Below are 13,073 nucleotides of genomic sequence, written 5' to 3'. Positions count from 1 at the left end.
GCGGACATCTCCGGTTTGAGCCCCGAAGTGCGACATAATATTCCTGTAAGGCTCTAAAAAAGCCCTGTAGTTTGCTTTGTCTTGTGACCGCTTATTTTTTGTCAGGTGCATGTTATTGAGTAAATGATCCTCTAAACAGCGCCCATAGTCGCATAAAACACAAGAACGAAGCAGGAAAGTATTGAGAAAGGAAGCTTTTCAACCCACGGCGGTCGATGTGTTTCATGGCATCGCCGTCAAACTCACTGCACCTGCTAACATAAAACTGCACGTGGCTGGCGAGTGCAAGGCGATGTCATGACAATGGTTCGACTCCATTGGTTGGAGAGCCTCTTTTGTGGCGCATTTATCGCTTTGTTTTCTAGAAGAATGCGACTATAGTGGAGTGTCGGGGGGCGAACGCTGGAGGTGCGACGCCATTCGAAAACTGTGAAAGGGTTCCCACTGCGTGCAAGTACCTTGCAATAAGAGCCGAAGCGCCGAACAGGTGGCGCGAAAGCTCTGCCATCCTAGTACTGTTGGACGGTTGGGGTGGCGGAACCTGGCTTTGGGTAGGGGGGTCTCCGTCGAGCCCCAGTTAGGTTACACTGTTTCGTACGGCCGAAAACCCCGGCAAACGTTGTCTGTGGTGTGGAAGCACGCTTGAAGGCTGAGGGTCGCACTGTCGGTTGAAATTTAAGAGCAGACCTGTGAAGGGGCTCAAAGGTATCAGAAAAACGAAAAAACAAAACAAAACAAACTCAACTGTCCCCGATGCCTCCTAATTCTCAGGACGTTACCCATATTTCTCATATCCCAATCCCAGCTCGCATCGCAACCTGCTACTTTTTAGGGGAGATCAGGGGAGTCTCCCCGGGCCTGCTCTCCGGCTGTTGGTCGATTTGGTATCGATTTCTTTATTGATTTATTTCCACCTTCGGCTGGCAAAATCCATGTTACCCAAGCGCCACATCTATTATATTACTATTGGGATTATACCTGCAATACTTACGTGGTGCGGGAGAGGCCTTACTTTGTTTTTGATTTTGTTACCTATATATATTCTGTAGTGGTAGACTACAATAGTTTCGCTGACGTTAGAGGTGTTTGCAGTGGCCTTAAGAATAATGCGGTTACCTTTTGACAGATGCCTCCAACGATAACATAAATTAAAAAGGTGAGCGGAAAAAATAGTTCACACCACGCCCAACCTTTGTTTATATCAGTACCTTAGTTGCGACATCAAGCATTTTGTTCGTCGGTTTTGTGTTCATTGAACTTACGCTGATCATTTTGGTTTGTCCCGCTGTAGATCCAGATATCGTAGCGAACGACGGCACATACAGCGCATACTTCACTGCCTTCAACGGTAAAGGCAGGTACGCTGTTACTGCTCACGTTACGGGCCACAATAAGACTCGGCTGGTCGATCCGAAGCCCGGTTCTGGCAGTTCGTTCACCACCGTCAGCGCGATGCTGACTTCAACCGTGGGTAAGTCCCTCTACCATACGTCAGTTTTCCGGTAGAAGTTTCACGGCCTCCTAAGCAAAAAGAACACTGTAAAATTATTCTCTAAAACATATCACGCTAAATTGTGAGTATATTCTTCTCTGTAAAACGAAAAGCCAACAACTATTGCAAGAGATTTATGAAATGGTTCGCAATGGATGTACGAAGTTTCATTCGTTTATCATCTGAATTTAAGTAGTTGTGGCTTTTCGCAACCTTCGTATGCTCGGCCGGCCGTGTGTCACCCCGCGGGTTGGGAACTGTGCACTAATGGTGAAAACAAGGGGTAGATTCAGAGCAGCTGTTCCTGCGACACAACCAAGAATGTTTGGTTTGTAGCCTGGTTTATGAGGGTTTAACGTCCCAAAGCGACTCATGCTGTGAGGGACGCCGTAGTGGAGGGCTCCGGAAATTTCGAGCACCTGGTGTTCTTTAACGTGATCTGACATCACACAGTAGACGGGCCTCTAGAATTTCGCCTCCATCGAAATTCGACTGCCGCGACCGGGATCGAACCCGCGTCTTTCGGGTCAGCAGCCGAACGCCGTAACCACTGAGCCACCGCGGCGGCTGCCGGGAATGCGTGTCGCACTGTTCAAACTAGAGGGGGTTCGCAGGTTCCGTTGACGTTTGCGGGTCAATTCCCTTCGCGCAGGAGCGCTTTCACTTGATCCGCCAGCAGAGGCAGTTTTAGTCCGATGGTGCGGCGCTGTCTCTTCCGGAGTTGTCAGTCCGCATTTGCCCCTTTTTAGCTCAGATTACGTCATCGTTGGTTAACTTGGTTAACCTTGGCTGTTTTTCACATTTCTGATGGCTTTGCTGGAGCGAGTAGTTACATTTCTTAATATGATTAATTCGGAAACCAGTTGACCATCCCGGTGACTAACGCCAACAACACAGGCAGCAAAGATATACCGCGGCAACATAGGTGGGAGATACTTCAACCATGTGGCTGACCACTATGGGTAGTTACATGGAGTATATTTTATTTTGTGCATGAATTTGTTAAACAAATTTTTATAATTAATTCATCAGCTGTGCTGTTCCCGCGAAAAATTTCTGTGCCAGTTCGCAGAACGTGCCAAAAAACGCGTGTACAATAGAAAAATGGTTTTATCTTAAAAAAAAACACGCGAAATTTGAAATAGTAGAACACGATCATGCGTTTGCGGACCACTACAGCAGCGCTGTCAAACGAAGAAATCGTGAACTACGCCACGTTCGATGGTGTCGCGAATGTGACAGGAAGAAAATAATCAAGAGGCGATGATGTCCAAAAATAAATGTAGCGCCCGTGAGCGGGCCGTGCTCAGTGCTGAAAACGTCGGGTGCGCCACTTCCCGGTACCATATACGCAGGCAACGAGAAAGCAGCGTTCCTATTCGTCAGTTGAGAGGGCAAAGAAAGCACACACAAACAACGCTCAACAGCAGAACGGAGAAACCTTGTTAAATCCAGCTGCGTGTTGTCCCTGCGTGTCTTTTTGTGTTTTTCACAGCGTTATCATTATCTGACTCAGTTCAAGGCCAGTTGGTCGAAAAAAATGCCCGCAAAATGTGTCCGCAGAAAACGGCCCCATGTAACGTCACGAGTTGACGTCATACCAAATCACGTGGGAACGATGCAATACCAGCGATGTAACGTTACGTCATATCCAGTCACGAGACAATGAATATGACGTCATACAAAATCACGTGAAAACACTGTAATGTGACATCGTCCTCACAGCACATCTCTTGTGATGAGAATAACGAACTGAAATACCATCTGCAGCTATAACCTAAAGCCCACATTCCGTGAGCCAAGTAATGAACCTGAAATTGGCAGCGCATTTATGTACTTGCCAAATAGCGAAGATATATTTGATGTGAGAGCCGAAATATCTTTTCAGGGAAAGCCTACTTCTGTACTTGTCCGCTTATTAAAACACTACAGTAGAGTCCGGGATATCTCTAAATGAGAAAATCAAGAGATAGGAAATGAGCGATATTTTATGGAGGAAATCGTAATCGCCAAGTATCCCTCAGCCTCTGCCTAAATTCTTATTCTCTACTAAAAAGAACTGGAAGTGGTCTAGCACCTTTATGGTAACGCAACGTGATACGAAAGGCGCAATTTCTCGTTCTTCGAAGCAGTTTCACTGAGTGCCACATTTTTTTTTTACTGTGGCACTCTATCTTATCAATTATAAGGTAAGCTCCCGGTAATTGGTTTAAACTGTTGCCAATTAAAACAAGCTAAAGTAACGCAATAAAGAGGAAATGGTGAACATATACCGAGTATTTACACACTATCTTGCCGTGTGCACATGTGCGCTTACTAGATTTTACCTACTTCGAACTCCAACTGTCTTGACCTTATCCACTATGCAATCTACACAGATCCTGACCTTGATGATGACAACGAGTACTCGATAGACGACTTCATAATCGTCAACACTACCTCAGAAGCGGAAAACGCCACCTCGACAGCAGGTCAAGAGGTTGACGCCTTCCAGAGGGTGGCATCAGGGGGATCGTTCCAGGTGACGGAAGACATTCAGGAGGCGCAGGTGCCTCCCGGAGACATTCGGGACCTCGCTGTGTCCGAAATACGTCCCGAACAGAACAACATCCTCCTGGTGAAGCTCACTTGGACATGGCCCGGAGCTCATTTGACATCTGGAAACGGTAAGCATTGAATGAGTACGTGGACGAATGGGATGAGCAAGCATAACGTTTGCACTATAGGTCGATATGTTGTTAGTTCACATTTATGGCGCAGCGAATTGCATAATTGTGCGATATTGGAGGCGAACCAGTACGTCCGAACACCTACCTTGAAGGGATTATTTTTTTATTACACAGAACAGTGCTCAACATTTGAGCGAAGAAAGTTGAACAAGGACGCTTGTCCTGCGACATTTTAACAGGAGTATATCACAGACTGTTATTGAAAGCTTATAATTCCTACACGTTTTATAAGGTTGCCTAGAGTTTCAACAGAAAATGTACGAACTTTTGAAGTGTTTTGAATTTGAATATGCAGTGTGTGTTACCTAAGGCCCATAATTTTAAATAAAAATAGGCTTTTTGAGTTAAAACAGCGCTTTTTTGGCATAGCATTGGCAGTTTTGTGGTACATCTGAAAACAGCTCAGACGTGCTAACTGGCAGGCTGGTTGATTAATATTTAATAGTAAACTTTTTAACTATTACTGTTAGGCTCCTTAATTACTGAGAGGCGTGTAGCCAACCTCCAGTACTATCCATATCAGTTTTAGAATCTCGAAAACGCAGTTATCCTCAGCGCTGTGGCCCAACAAACTGTGGCTACATCGCGCCAAAATACGTGCGCTTTAGATAAGCTTGCAGGCAAAGTAACCTCTCCACTGCACGTAACTCGTCCAAATTGTTAGGCCACAGCGCCGAGGGTAACCAAGCTTTCGGAATTCTAAAAACTGATATAGATGTTAATAACGATGGACTACATGCCTGTCTGTAATAAGGGAGCGTAACCGCAATATTAAAAAAAGTTAATTATTCAATACTAGTTCAACAGCCTGCTAGTTAGCACATCTTAGCTGTATTCTAGTTTACCACACCACTGACAATACTATTCCGAAAAAAGCACTCTTTTAACTCAAAAAGCCCATTTTTAAAAATTGCGTAAAATCTTAGGTGTAACACCCTGCATACATTCCTTTTTTTTTTCACTGTACTCAATGGAGCGTACTGCGGGCAGCGATTGTTTGTCTCTAAAAGTTGAAATCCGCTTAAACAGTACGTTAATGTTTCCTGCCACGGCAAAAGCGTTCCTGAGAGATTATCTAAGATGTCTGTAGGAAACGGCTCCAAAGAGCTCGATGCAGAAATATGGCCTTACACCAAGAATCACTCTTAAATTGTTTAAGTCTTTTCCGAGTAGTAGGCGCCAGCTGAGATCATCCTGTCTTGGGGTTGCCTTTCGCGCTTCCTCTAGTCAGTAGCAACACTCAGTGCGAGCTCATCAATGTACGACGACAGTATGACGTAGCCTGATGTGTTCACCTTTAACAGTATTTACAGTGCAAGCCTTGACATTCGCTCTTACGGAGCACTTCATTTGCAACGCCACCGATGAACTATGCTTCGCTGCGGTGACTTTCGATATTGCACTTTCCAGCTTCTTCCATAAACATCCGTGCCAGCAAAGATGATGCCAAACTGAAAACCGACTTCGAGAAGCAAATAGAAATTACGACAGCGCATGTCGTCGAAGGCAATCTTGATCCACTCCCTTCCGGCGCCACCCACGAGGTTACCTTGTCTCTGCCAAAGTCCTTTGCCGCGCCTCGGGCCGACGGTGCTGTCAACTGGCGTGCCTTCCTGGCGGCTCGCGTCTTCAACAGTGACGGACTCAATTCCACGACGTCGAACATTGTGCCAGTGTCTTACACTCCTCCCGACGTGACGACCACTGTGGCTACAACCACAGTTGCTACGACAACACAGGCAACAACGACAGAGGCGACCACGACAGAGGCAACCACAACCATGGCGACCACAACAGTGGTGACCTCAACAGTGGCGACCACGACTCAACCAACTACCACAGAGGCTGCCACTACTACAGCCCCGTCCACGCCTAGCGGTGCTGACCAGGGCCGGCAGACCTCGGGTCATTTTACGAAACTATGGATGTGGATTTTGATCGGAGGTATCGCCGCAGTAGTAGTGATAGCCATCGTGGTTGGAGTGTTGATAAAAAGGAGCTCAAGAAACTCGAGGATTTACAACTTCCTCGTCGGTCGGTCACAGGGTAGGGCAGAAGTGCCTGCGTAGGCTTCACGGCCTTGATCGTGCCTTTGGCAGCGGACTGTGACAGGCCGCTTAATCGTATTGCGTGGAACTTCAATCGTGTTTCGCATGTGTGGCGCGATGATTTGTTTTTTGAACGTCAATGCATTGACCAATAAAGCACTCCTTTTTAGGAGATATTAAAGTGGCGATATCGCCTAAGTGCTGCAAACTGGAGCTTCCTCTGAAGTGCTGTTCAAAGATTCACCGAAAAGAAAAAATACCGCGAGGAATGCACACAAAAATAGTTCACAATGCGTTTTTGATCAAAAAGGGCGAAAATTCGCCAATACACCTAAATGATTTGCTATGTGGTAAATCAAACAGGAGCCAGCAGAACAAAACGCTACATTTCCGATTATGAGGCCATACCCCTCATTTAGCCGCTGTGTGTTCGTCTCTTTGCCTGAACCCAACTTTGTGGCAGGCTAGTCGCCTGCAAACGGGAAGGTGGGTAGCTAGCCGATATATATATATATATATATATATATATATATATATATATATATATATATATATATATATATATATATATATATATATATATATATATATATATATATATATATATATATATATATACATATATATATATATATATATATATATTTATATATATATATATATATATATATATATATATATATATATATATATATATATATATATATATATATATATATATATATATATATATATATATATACGTGCGCGTGTGTGTGTGTGTGCGTGCGTGTGCGTGTGTGTGTGTGTGTGTGTGATTTCTTTTTGTTTCTAGACTGTCTATAGACTAATGTCTTTAACCGCTTTAATTTCTTTTCAACTATAGACCGTTTATAGACTATTTATAGACTAAAGTCTGTAACCGCATTAACTACATTTCGTCTATCGACAGCCTATAGACCATCTATAGACTAGACTAGCATAACTGCCTTAACTTCCTTTTGGCTATAGACAGTCTATGGGTGATGTATAGCCTCGGTCTATAAAAGCTATAATTTCATATTGTACATATACCATCTACAGACTAGAAATAGTCTACAGCCTATAGACCAGTCTATAACAATCCCAATTTATTTTTATCTGACCAGTCTATAACAATCCCAATTTATTTTTATCTGACCATCTATATGCTGCTTTTCGCCGACAGTCTATACACTGCCTTTCGACCATGGCCAGAACAATGTGAATTTCTTTTTGCACTGCATGCTGGGGGGAACTGCATCAAGTTACCGCAACTATGGCTAGAGTGCTGCGCCTCCTCCTTCGCTATTTCGCTAATTAAAAAAAATATTGTGTGAAAACAATGCAACGTACGCCTTCCTGTACATTGTTCTTTGAAGACTTGAAAAGTTCCTTTCCGTTATACCCTGACGTTTATTGTGAATGAAATTCAATAATATTTGATGCTCACAGGTAAACCGAGGAAAGGCAGCCATTCCTGAGGTAAGGGTGCCCGAAAACTAGAACGTCAAACGAATTCGCTCTCCTTAATTAAAGGAATAGCTCGAGGCAATTCCATTCCATCTTTCGATCGTTACGGTCCAACGCGCTTAATACAGAAAAAGTTCGTCAGCGATTCTACATTTCTGTGAATATAAAGGGGGAAAGACCGGTGTGAGAATTCAAAGTTGTGCCGATCTCTTAGAGACACTGTTAGAAGAGCCTCAAAGAGCATGGTCCTCTGGGCGATTGACATGTGCCATTTATACCTTTGCAGCTTGCATTCACGTGAAAATACGCTGCGACGCAATAATCCCAACGCCAGTAGATTTTCTTTCCTCCCCATACACCTGCTGCTTTGGAGCCGATGACACGCTGATGTCACCCATACCAGTTTTCCAAACACGAACACACGCAAAAAAGATGTTACACTATGCAACCTTTTAATTATTGGTCGAAAAGTGTGCCACATACTATTCGGTAGGAGGTGCGTCGCCTATGTACAACGCTTTAAGGTTTCGGTTTCGTTTTTGGGAAAACAATATGGTTTTTTAAAGCCTTATAAACCAATTGCCCTCTGTGGTCTTGGATGCCTAATCAAGCTACACACGACAAGAGTGTGAGCGGTAAAGATACGACCATGAAATCGGTTTCTGCTTCACGTGTTACCCATTTTACCACGAGACGTTGGAAAATCATTCGGGCTGCTAGCAACTATGTGCGTGGATGTGACGGCATCGTCGGCGTGTTCTCTCGTGGATTATGTGTTCATCGAAATCCAACTTAATCGTCCACTTACGGTAGGTCTACACGGTTATATTTTTATCCATTTAGTGTCCTAAACCACTCTTAGCAGAACTGTGTGGGCAGAACATATTATATGCGCAGCGACGAACTTCCTATCCTCGTTTGTAAGCTGCGTTATAAGCAGCGGAAGCCATCGCTTCTCGACTAATGCCGCTTATGTCTGTGCCACTATGTTTTTCCTACTGCGCAGAACGGCAGTCAGTGCGAAACCCGTGATGATAAGTCGCTCCTCACGAACTGTCTACTCGCTTTTTCGTGTTGCAAGGTAGATGCGCTGCCAAAAATATCGTTTAGCCCGTGAATGACAGTCTAAATAGAACTATGCGTTGATAGCGCTGTGCGAGCTCGATTTACTTGGCATCTCCGGAAACGCACACTCACGTTCTGAGGTAGATTGGATTTATTTTTAATCTTTGTGTTATCACCTGTCGGGACCGTGGTTTATTGAGAGGTGTCCATTGCTTGTTACGTGTAGACGCTTGCTCGGTGCGCATCATCGACAACGCCGTCTCACCAAAGATGTTTTGTAACGCTTGTTTTGTAAAGATGTTTTGGAACACGGGACGTTTGTCAAAGTTGTAGTCAAGCGGCGCTGGAAGAATGGTGTGATGGGGTGATGGTTGAATAAACGTCGTTGCCGTCGCGAATGGCCAGCGTGTACAAACTCCGCGAAGAACCTACGGGCTTGCATCCCGTGTCCCCTTTCGTTGCACACGTATCGATTCGTCCATCCCTGTTATCCGAGCCACTGGCCGCCGCCGCCGCTGGCCTGCGGGCACTTAATTTTGAAAGCTGAGTAAAGGTTTCCTTGACAAGAGATGACATGCATTTCGTTCAGAGAGGCTCGTTCATGAATCCCGCTCACGCGTGCACAAATTTCTCCTGCAGCATTTGTGCAAGAGGCAGAGTATGCGATTCTGATCTCACACTGCCATATTACGAAAACGCCAATGCAACTCGACGCTTATGTTCGCCAGGAACGCAATTCAGCTCGCGCTATGTTATTATGGCTGCGCTTGTTGAAGAAGACGTTCATTGTTTAATTGAAATAGTTCCTACTTTGAGCCTGTTCGTTGCTTTCGTTGATTTTCCTATTAGCGTTAGGTTAGGCTACGTATCTGCATGCAAGAACCACTTCTTTACTGCTCTGTTCGGGCTGCACTTGAAGGAAAAACGAAGCGAATTTTAGGGAGTATTTCATCGCGACAGAATTTGGTGCGTTGTTTCAAGCTCATGTCTGCTTTTGAAACGGCGCAGCTGCAACCACTATGTGCTATTTCAATTTTCCAAGACTAATGCGCGCGGCATGGAAGCACTGCCATCCGCTTGGTAAGTTTCACTGACCAATACCAGATTTCTGGTTGACATGGTAGCTGAGACACACGCTAATTTCTTCCCACAGTCCATTCGCTCATGCTACCCGCTTTGTCTCGTCTGCCATGTGCTAGAACCGCTACTGGAGTCGCTGCGGAAATCAAACATATGTTTATTTTATTTAAAAATAGGGTTTTCAGTAAATCGCTGACGAGAGTAGTGGGAAAGACGTTAGGCCTAGCGATGACCAGGGTAGGCAAGGGCCAGCGCAGTTTGCAGCCCGGCGCACAGAGACCGTGACGCTGCAGAAAGCTCGGCACTTGCGCTGGAATTGTTTTTTTTTTTCGTTGCTCGAGTTTAATAGGCAGTCTTTCTGATAATATTGTTTTTTTTTAACGCAATAGCTTTAAAGAGCTTGTGTCGCAGAAAAGCCCGCATCACCGCCAACATCCGTTCACCGTCAGCGCAAAATCCGCGTTAACTCCCCAAAGAAGCAACCTACCTGGACCAGCTAAGTCACGTCACCCTGTGGCGTCCTCACAACCAGCACACGACATTGGGAGCAAACTGCCAACCGTGGCAGGTGAGAGTTATATGAATGACTGTTCGTAAGACGACGCGGTTCAGGTGTCCGCCGAGATGTGAGACAGATACTGCGCCATTTCCTTTCTGAGAAAAACCGCTTTCCAGTTTTCAATTTAAGGAACCCCAAGTGGTTGACTTTTTGCAGAAGCTCTCAGCTCCCTCATAGCCTGAACCGCTTTGGGACGTTAAACCCCCCTAAACCAAACTAAACCCTGATCGCTTGAAAGTCTAGAAGAGAAACGAGCCAGCAACTAGGTAACAGTGTTTATGGTCCCCATTGCCTCCTCATCTGCAATCCCATTTTCAACGAAGCCTCAGCCTTAGGAATATATTGGAACATGAGCTAATACCTACTGCTGAATTTTCTCCAATGTTTATCTAGGGCTTCGCGGGCACATAAATGCGCCAAAACTGCGTACAGGGCTTTGAATGAAGGCAGGTGTCCCAGGTATGGCTCATTCATGGTCTTATGGAGCTTGAAATGCAGTGTTCGCCAAATGTCGCCACGTGCAGTTTGACATGGTGTTACGTATTGCTTTTATGTAGAAGAGCATAGTCTTACTATGAAACAAGTTCGACACTTCCTCAGTCTCGAGAGTACCTTAATAGCGTGCTTCATTGAATAGGGACTTCATGTTGTTGCCCAACATTATAAAATGCATTACCGTTTGCCACACCAACCCGCTATGATTACTTTGCTCACTATCTTCGTGGAACCGACTCATGTAGGGGCCAATAGATTGAGAAGCCAAATTGATGTCGGTAACTCACACTGATGTTGCAAAGTTGCCTACTCACGGCTGGAGGCGTTTGTTTCTCGCGGTTATCTGGTGCTACCGATGTCGATGTTGATTCCGCGTTCTTATCCCTTTCCTTAATGGTCTTTCTGCTGTCTTCTTCCGCACTTTCACTTCATAGTGCAGTTTCTTGTTCGAGGTGAACAGCACACTCGTGATGTATTGATTAGATAGAGGAAGCGCACTTTACCGGCAGAAAAACTATCACGCCTATTCGGTGCAGTTGGATACCAGCATATTTCGAAAGACGCCTACAAGTTGCAGCAGCTCTGATTAAGAAAGGTGCTACGTACCTGTGCCTGCAATTTTTGTATTCTGATGGTTGATGTTCGAGAGCTAACTTTTCGAGCAACTAGTTCTTAAAGGTGAGTTGAATATTAACCGACGGCACAAAAAGACGAATTCCCACCGGCTAGTACCTCAGCGCGTGCCACAGCGATCGGTGACAAAAGATGAAAAGGTCAGCATCCTTCTCGGCAGCAATTTACAGTCACTACGATGTGGACCGTACGGCTGAAACGTGTTCCCGAACGCGTCAACCAACTTGCTGTCTCCATTAATGGCAAGATTTACTCATTCTATTCCTACGACTCGGGCCTGAATGTCAGCAATCGCGAACCCATTAACGTCTACGTGTTCAACCCTGTATCCTACCACTGGGACCTCCTTCAGACGCAGTACTACCTCCCCAACGGGACCCGATCGGATATCGTCTGCCACGCAGTCGTAGCTTACGAAGACTGTGCCTATCTCTGGGCCACCAGGGGTAATCCCGAACTTCGTAACATTCTTTACCGTTTTGACACCAAAACCATGACATGGAGCCGTCCTAATGTGTCCGGCCAAAGGCCAGAAGTACGATGCGGCTACACGGCGTGCTTGGTTGGTCATCGAGTGTACATCTTTGGGGGACTTCCGCCATACACGACGCCCTTGCCTAGTATAGACTTCCTCGACCTGAAGACCCTGCAGTGGCATCGCGTGCCAACCAGTGGTGATATCCCGCGCAGGCGTATATTCCATTCGGCGTCTGCCATCGGCAGCCGCATGTATATCTGGGGCGGCCACTCTGCGGATCTTTTCCAAGTCTACGACAGAACCCTGTTCTTTCTGGACACGACCACGTTGACCTGGGTGCGTCCGCGTGTCAACGGCCCGCCCCCGGCCGCCCGCGAAGACCACGCAGCGTTCGTGTACAAAGGGGAGCTCTACATATTTGGAGGCATGGACTACGACCTGCTGAGATACTTTGGGGACCTTCACAAGTACAACCCCGAGAATTCCTGCTGGAGCCAAGTGAGGCCCAGGCGATCGGGTCCGTCTAGCAGGAGGTACTTGGGCTGCTGTGTGCTCGACGAAAGGGTGTTCTTCTTCAGCGGCGTGGGCCTTGCATCCCATGCGGGTAACCGCCAGGGGATGCAGGACGAAGAACAGGAGCTGAGCGATATGCATGTGCTAGACTTTGCTCCGACGTTAAAGACGTTGTGTCTGCTGGCTCTCATAGAAACACGCCTTAATGTCGACCGCCTGCCACCGGCCATTAGAAGAGAGGTCGTTGCTATAACTACCCATAGCAGCTGATCGTGCACATCGTAGTCAACAGACTGACGTTCTGCTCGGTATTGATGAAGTGGTTTCCATGAAGTCAAAGACAATAGTGGTGGTGATTGAACGTGACCAGTGTGTCGCCGCTCCAGCAAACAACGTTACTTTCGTGTAACTACTGCCTCTTTCGTGCTTTGTTCGCACACGTAGAAAACAGCAGTCGTATTCTTTATTTACTTTTCGGTTTCTTTTCGGTTGCACTTCGGATCTCAAGAAC

At 45.8% G+C, this 13,073-nt stretch overlaps 1 protein-coding gene and 1 pseudogene across 1 annotated transcript in view; both read left to right on the top strand.

The window, feature by feature from the left end:
- The window catches only part of LOC144107310 (calcium-activated chloride channel regulator 1-like), a 37,210-nt gene extending 30,733 nt beyond the window's left edge, over positions 1-6,477 (top strand). The window contains exons 12-14 of the mRNA XM_077640303.1: positions 1,292-1,471; positions 3,871-4,158; positions 5,632-6,477. Of these exons, the coding sequence (XP_077496429.1) occupies positions 1,292-1,471; positions 3,871-4,158; positions 5,632-6,290 (1,127 nt within the window). The 3' untranslated portion in view covers positions 6,291-6,477. The remainder of the gene's footprint in view (positions 1-1,291; positions 1,472-3,870; positions 4,159-5,631) is intronic.
- Positions 6,478-11,749: 5,272 nt separating this feature from the next.
- LOC144108109 (kelch domain-containing protein 3 pseudogene) lies at positions 11,750-12,832 on the top strand (annotated as a pseudogene).
- Positions 12,833-13,073: the final 241 nt, after the last annotated feature.

Source organism: Amblyomma americanum, chromosome 10, assembly GCF_052857255.1.
Source record: "Amblyomma americanum isolate KBUSLIRL-KWMA chromosome 10, ASM5285725v1, whole genome shotgun sequence".
In the NCBI taxonomy this organism is placed as follows: domain Eukaryota; kingdom Metazoa; phylum Arthropoda; class Arachnida; order Ixodida; family Ixodidae; genus Amblyomma; species Amblyomma americanum.
The sequence above is the reverse complement of the archived record's forward strand: the minus strand, read 5'-3'. Positions and strand labels throughout refer to the sequence as shown.